This window comes from Oryzias melastigma, linkage group LG11 (assembly GCF_002922805.2).
Source record: "Oryzias melastigma strain HK-1 linkage group LG11, ASM292280v2, whole genome shotgun sequence".
Classification (NCBI taxonomy): domain Eukaryota; kingdom Metazoa; phylum Chordata; class Actinopteri; order Beloniformes; family Adrianichthyidae; genus Oryzias; species Oryzias melastigma.
The window spans coordinates 27,354,938-27,361,709 of record NC_050522.1 but is presented as its reverse complement, the minus strand read 5'-3'; the positions used below and the strand labels follow the sequence as shown (position 1 = coordinate 27,361,709).

Sequence of the window (6,772 nt, the reverse complement as noted above, 5' to 3'; positions counted from 1 at the left end):
AAAATGAAACCAAAGTTTTCATGTTTGCTTCACAAAAACTGAAACTCTTTAAAATCCTTTCACTTTAGGATTCTAACAGGAAACTCCACGTTTAGACTTTTACTTTGTAAAGAAGGTTGGATCTGTGTCTGATCCGTGTGGATCATGGAGGAATGCCTCAGAAGGTCGGAGGTTCTGCTGCCGGGTCAGAACCACCAGGACTCTAACATGTGAGAAGGCAGGGCGGGATTTGAGCCTGAAACCGGTCAGCCTCTGCACCACAGCCCGTGTTTTCATTTCCACTGCAGCACAGGCTGGCTCTAGGACAGCCTCCATGTTCCTGTCCAGAGTCTGATTGTGGGCGGGGCCATAGAGGAATCATGGCTCAGTGGCTCTGCTATCGAACCAACAACTCTAAAGGAGTTCTGATGGTCTGACCCAAACCCTAAGAGCTGTCATGGAGCCTCAGAGGAACTAGATCCACTCCCAGAATCTCCAGAACCAAAGACCCGCGGTATGTGGGACCGCCCCTGTCGCCATGGTAACAGACTCACGCTCAGCCTCTGTGAGTCCGTCTTGTGTTTCTGGTTCTGACTCTGGTGCACAGGCTCCACTGAGGATCTGCTGGATCAAAGCCGGACTGAGCCGAACCACTTCAGGCCGGCCCATCCCGGAGTGGGCGGAGCCAGACAGCCCATGGATCTGAAGCAGTTCTTCAGCAGAGAAGCAGCGCTGGACGGGAAAGAAGAACATGAGAGAAGATCCAGTCGCCTGTCCTGTCCGGTTCTGGAGGTTCTTACCTGCTCCCAGGTGCTGTTATCTTCATGCCGTCCAGTGCTCCTCTTGCTCCGCCCCCTCTGCTCCTCATGATGATGATGGTGATCGTTAGTCCTCAATGCATGCTCGTGGTCTTCTCCTGGTCCGATGTTCAGCATCATCATGACAGCCTCCAAACCTGCAGAACGGCAGCAGAACCGCTCTGTCATTAAAGCCAGCAGGAGGCCCGTAGAGGTCCGGTTCGGTCCATCTTTACCTTCAACAGTCAGATTCTCTGAGCCGACCCGGTCCATGATGGAGTCCAGGAAGAAGCTCTCCTCCGGCAGAAAGTGAGCGCTGAAGCAGCGTCCCTGCAGAGCGTGGACCAGCACGCGGCCCAGGACCACGCCCACTTCCTGCTGCTGCTCCGGCGCTACGGCGGCGTCCGGCATGAAGCTGGCGGCTGACGCGCAGTTCTGGTGACCATGGAGAGACAGAAACGGGAGCTGATGAGAAACCAGTGAACAGAATCAAACGGGAACTGAAGCTGAAGCTGAAACTTCAGCTGCAGCTTCAGCTTCTGATGGAGACCGAAAGGACTAGAGCTCCAGAACCTGATACTCCGTCTACACTTCTAGAGAAACATGTTCTCTCATCTTTGAGATTCTTCAGAATAAAAGGCTCAGAATGATCAGTTAGATTTTCAGAATAAAACGCTGAACATTTTCAGGCGGATGAAATGTTTCTGTTCTGGTTTGTGTTTCTACCTGATTCTCAGAAGGTTCGTAGTGACCCTGCAGCTCCTGCAGCAGATCCTGCAGAGCGTGGATGCTGATGTCATGGTGGGCGTGGTCAGTGTCGTGGTCGTGATGCGTGTACCGGTGCAGGAAACGCTCGCTCTCCTCCGCCCACCTCCCTTCCTTCACGGCGGTGCAGACCAGGTCAGGAGAGGACAGGAAGAGGACGCCGCCGGCTGCGAGGGCGGGAAACTGAGACCTGCTGACCGTGAAGCTCCTCCCATCTTCCTGGAGCGCCGGGGCGGAGCCATCGCCGATGAGCTGGTGGACGGCGCCGGCCAGATCACACTGAAGACCCAAACAGACAGAAGTTCATCAGACGTCCAGACGGAGGTTCTGACCAGATAAGAACTTCCTGAAAGTTCTGTTCATTTAACGGGACGCAGATTTCACAATAAAAGCAGATAAGAACCGACGGAGGAGGAACGATAAATCCTGAAACATGTCTGCTGACCTGCAGATTATCTAGAACTAGATGTTCAAACTGAAGTCAGTGTTCCGTAAATAATGGAATCATTTCAGATTTCTTTCCTTGAATGAATCTGGAACAGGAACCAGAAGCGTTTCGTTCTATTGGCTCAGCAGATGTAGAACAGTGAGTCCCACAGCAGAAACTTCTCTGATGCCGTTCCTGTGGAGGTCAGGTTCAGATGGTAAAGCTTCATTCTTCAGTTCCTGATTTTCTAGAGTCTCTGATGGTGTCAGACTCAGCAGAAGATCATGAACACAAACATCAACGTGAAGATTTCCTCACTCGTTCTAGTTCTACGGATAAACACGCACAGGTCCGATTCTCTCCTTTTTATTTCCAGTTTCGTTGTTTCTTTGAATGATTTCCACTCGTTTCATGTTGAAGTTTGAAGACCTTCAAAGTTTTCCAGGGAGTAACTGGGAGTACCCCCCCCAACATTCCTGAACCTCCTGATTCTCTGACTTTCTCTTCAGTCTCTTCTTGTTTTGTTTTGTTCCTTTTTAACTCGGACCTTTGGTCCCTCTGATAAGATGAGGTCATTACATAATAATCACCTTCTACAGACTCATTAGAGTTTATTCTCTAATAAAAATGTTATTTTCTGATGTTTATAACCCTTTAACTCCTCTGGAGCACATTTAGAAACAGGAACAGAAACATTGATCTGTAGATTTGGTCTGGATTGGTACTTTTAGGGTTAATGAATCCTCATGACGTCACTGATAAAATAAAACTTTCTGCCTTTATACTCCATGACTAATTTATTTTCTCTTCTTTAATTTTTCTAATTATTCCCCATCTTTTTTTATATATTTTTACCCATAGTTCCCTGCTGTACTTATTCTGCATTAGATTCTTATTATTAAATGTTCTATAAATTTGTTTGCATTCAATAAAGTTTACAAAAAAATCTGATATAATTAAATTATTACAAAAACTGATTCAGTTCAATTTTATTATTTCAGAAAAAATGAAAATATCTTCATTCCGTGCAAATAAAAGGACTAAACTGCAGTTTTGATTAGTTTCTACAGAAAATCCTCATTTAAAAACACTTGAATAACTTTAGTTTTTTGTCCAAATCTATAAACTTTTTGACACTTGAACAAACTAAAATTGAAACATTGGATCAATTAACAAAAGTTCTGTAATTTGTTACATTTCAAATTATTGTCTTCAATTTAAAATTGTGAGTTGATTTACTTAAGAATGTATTTAATACAACTAAAACTCATATTTTTAATGTAACAAATGACAGAACTTTTGTTGATTGATCCAAGATTTCACTTTTCCCGTGTTTCTTCTAAAAGCTGCAATCAGCTGATTGAAGTTCTGCTCAATCAGCTGATCTGAAGGAAACTTTCATCATTAGATTCAAAAAGTTGAACTAAATCCAGTTTGATTCTTTTCAAACAAATAAACTGTACATTCTGAGGGTCCTCGGAACCTTCTGGCTGCCAGAACCGAGGTTCGGTGGACGGACGGGTTCCGGTGAGGACCCCTCTCCAGCCTGGACCTCGGTCCTGCAGCCTGAGTCTGGCTGCACCCGGCTCACCTGGCTCACCCGGCTCACCTGTCCGCGCGGCCCAATAAAACCTACCTTTCCACACGGCACTCCGCCGCACTGCACACGCGCCTGCAGCGCCTTAAAGAGCGCGCGGACGGAGCGCTCCGGGGAGAGCGCGCGGACCGCGGCCTCGTACGGGTCCTCCACCGCGGGGACGGAACCGAGCAGAACCGGGCCAGAACACAGAACCGTGACGAGCAGCGTGAAGGAGAACATGTCGGTAACGGAGGGCGGACCGGACAGGCCGGTCTGCCGCATCACCGGCACTTATATCTCTGTAGAACCGCTGCGGATCCAGGCTGGCCTGTGATTGGCTGAGACCAGGCTCGCGCTCCTCCGTACCTGTCTGCCCCGACAGGTGACCTGCAGCCGCCAGGGCAGCAGAAAGCAGCAGAGTTTTACTCTGAAGGAGTCACAGGAAGCAGCATTTTACTGTGAAAGGGCCTGAAAGTTCCAGTTCTTCATATTCAGACATAAAACCTGTAAACCGGTTCAGAAAAACATCTGAACAGAACCCGAGCAGACGGGTCAGCCCGCAGTACTCTTCTGGAGTTCATGTTCTGATCAGGGCCCTGAAGGTTCTTCTGTGGTTCTGATCCGATCGTCTGATCCTTCACACAACACAAACGTTTGTTTATTGATTTCCTCAACAACATAAACGACTCAACATTTGCTGCAAATGGTCAGAAGAAAACGGATCATCTCCGACCCGTTCATGACCCGACCAGAACCAGACGTCTGTGGGATCAACAAAAACACACGGACTGACGGATCAGAACCAACAGACTTCATGATTCCTCTGGATCAGTCCGGTCCTCGAGGGCCGCTGTGTCCACAGATCTCCTCAGATCTCCACAGATCTCCTCAGGTCCTGATCTCCTGCTCCAGGCGTGTCCGGCCAATCAGAACATGCCAGAGCAGGTGTGTAGGAAACATGCAGGACTGCGGCCCTCGAGGCCCGGCGTTTCCCTGATCTGGATCAGTCCATAATCTGATCCTCATCCTCGTCTGCACTGAAACAGTGTCGTAAACCTCAGATCTGATCCTTCATGTCTTTGATCTTCATGTTTTCATAAACAGGTGATCTTACTCTTACTTCCTGTCAGGATTCAGATGCTCCAGATTTTCCCACATTTCTATCCCATCATTCCCAAATGGGACAATCCACGAGTGATTGATGAGGTTGTATCTAATGACCTTTTGACCTTTTGTTCTGACCCCAGAGAACGACCAGCAGGTGAGTTCCACCTGAGTGTTGAGATGATTCTACCGTGTCATTGGTCACAGGATGGATCAAAGTCAAATCTCCAGAATTATGATTATTATTCATCAAACATTTTCTTCTCAATTCTTATCTAATCACTGAACATGTTTTCCTGTGTTTTTATTTTCCATGTTGTGACATGAACTAAAGTTGAAGATCAAATGGATCGACTCCTATTGATCACATGTTTTCATGTTCTGATCTATTTTCATGGTCAATCCTTTTTATTGGATTAATTCTGTCAGGTTTAGTCTTCTGGAGTTCATACGGTTTATTTGTGATTTCTAGTTTATTTTTCATCCATGATCCTAAAAACTTGGTCTCCTTCTCTAGTTTAACTGGAATTCCTGTGATTTCTGAAGACGATTTCTGTATGAAACCGTTTCTATGTCATCATCCACACAGTAAAACATCATCAGCTAACAAAAGGACTTTTAATACTTTGGATTCTTCTGTAATATCCTTCATGTCAATGTTGAAGAGCTCTGGACCCAGCACTGACCCTTGGGGTTCTCCACATGTTCCTGTGTTCATGTTTTATCTTTTATTCGGACAAACTGCTTCCTGTCTGATGACATCTCATTTGGTGAAAAAGTCAAACATACAAGACTGAGGCATCATGGGAGCTGAGGCATCATGGGAACTGAGGCATCATGGGAGCTGAGGCATCATGGGAGCTGAGGCATCATGGGAACTGAGGCATCATGGGAGCTGAGGCCTCGTGGTTCTGCAGGCGCGTCGTTCTATCACAGAGGTTCTGATCCAGAACAGTGATGTTCTGTGAGAACATCTCGTGCTTCATTGCAGTCTGAAGACGTGAAGTTTGTGTTCCAGGAGACGATAAAAGTGCAGCTGTGACTCCTGCCAGACTTTATCTAAAGTTCTACTTCTTCGTTCTGCTGATAAAACAGAACGTCTGCAGCAGATCATGATTACAGAGGACGGTCTTCTACGCTGGTCCATCATCATCTTCAGAGACCACCATTCAGCCAACCCGACCTCAGAGGCAGAACTTTCTGTCTGTACTCAGACATCAGAGACTGGTTCTGACGTAAAACAAAAGTGTTTCTTTTACTCCTATCTGTGTTTTTGAACAACGATCTTCATGAATGTTAAACGATTTTCATCACTTTTAAAATCTCTGCATTGACTCCCTGTGTGTTTAGGAGTGATTTTAAGATTCTTTAAAGGTTTATAAATCTTTTTACGGTCTTGGGTCTTCTTATTTAAGTGATCTTGATTTAAAGTATGAACCCTCGAGGACCCTGAGGTCCTCTGGCACCGGCCTGTTAGCTGGTCCTGAGGTGAGGACCTCTGGTGAGGCTTCGTTCTGTCATGACGGTCCTCACCTCGGGAACAGCCTGATGGAGAGTCCCGGAGTCTCGGAGTCTCGGAGTCTCAGAGTCTCGGAGTCTCAGAGACCGTAGAGGTTCTTAAGAAGAGGCTCAAGACTCACCTTCTTGATTCTGTTGATCTTATCTGCCTATTATTCTATTAGTTTTAATATGTCTCATTTGATATATTATGTTATTTATGTTATCTTATGAATTTATTCCTATTTTCAGTGTATGTTTTAAATGCATTGTATGTATTTAATGTTTTCTTACTATGACTTTACCCCAGTGTTTCCTGTGGGATCTATCATATCAGGGCTTGTCTGCTCGGTCTGGGGTCGTTGCCGTGGTTTCCACCCTTACTGGGCCGGCTGGAGTTCTGCACTGCAGCCTCACAGCTGTGGAGTGGACTCCGCTGCTGTCCCGGTCCGGGTTGTTGCCGTGGTGATGTTCCTGTGACCGAGCGGCTCCTGGTAAGATAGAATCCTCAATACTGTTTCCTCACAGCAGAACCAAGCCTGAAGTTATTTTACAACTTTCATTTACAAAGGATTTTATAAGGATTCATTGTGTGGGGGGTCATGGGTTGTATGTGTTAATGGA

The 6,772-nt window shown here is 46.2% G+C and overlaps 1 protein-coding gene and 1 long non-coding RNA gene across 2 annotated transcripts; one reads left to right on the top strand and one right to left on the bottom strand.

The window, feature by feature from the left end:
- Window positions 1-6: 6 nt before the first annotated feature.
- Window positions 7-1,470, top strand: LOC118599383. Its single transcript, XR_004948718.1, has 2 exons — window positions 7-493; window positions 587-1,470. It is a non-coding gene; the product is annotated as an uncharacterized LOC118599383 (long non-coding RNA).
- LOC112138954 (zinc transporter ZIP4) lies at window positions 780-3,821 on the bottom strand (the record flags this gene model as incomplete). The annotated part of the gene is given in 4 exon segments (XM_024261621.2): window positions 780-934; window positions 1,013-1,211; window positions 1,503-1,820; window positions 3,605-3,821. Coding segments are annotated over 4 exon segments (855 nt in total), but the record flags the coding sequence as incomplete, so codon positions are not given.
- Window positions 3,822-6,772: the final 2,951 nt, after the last annotated feature.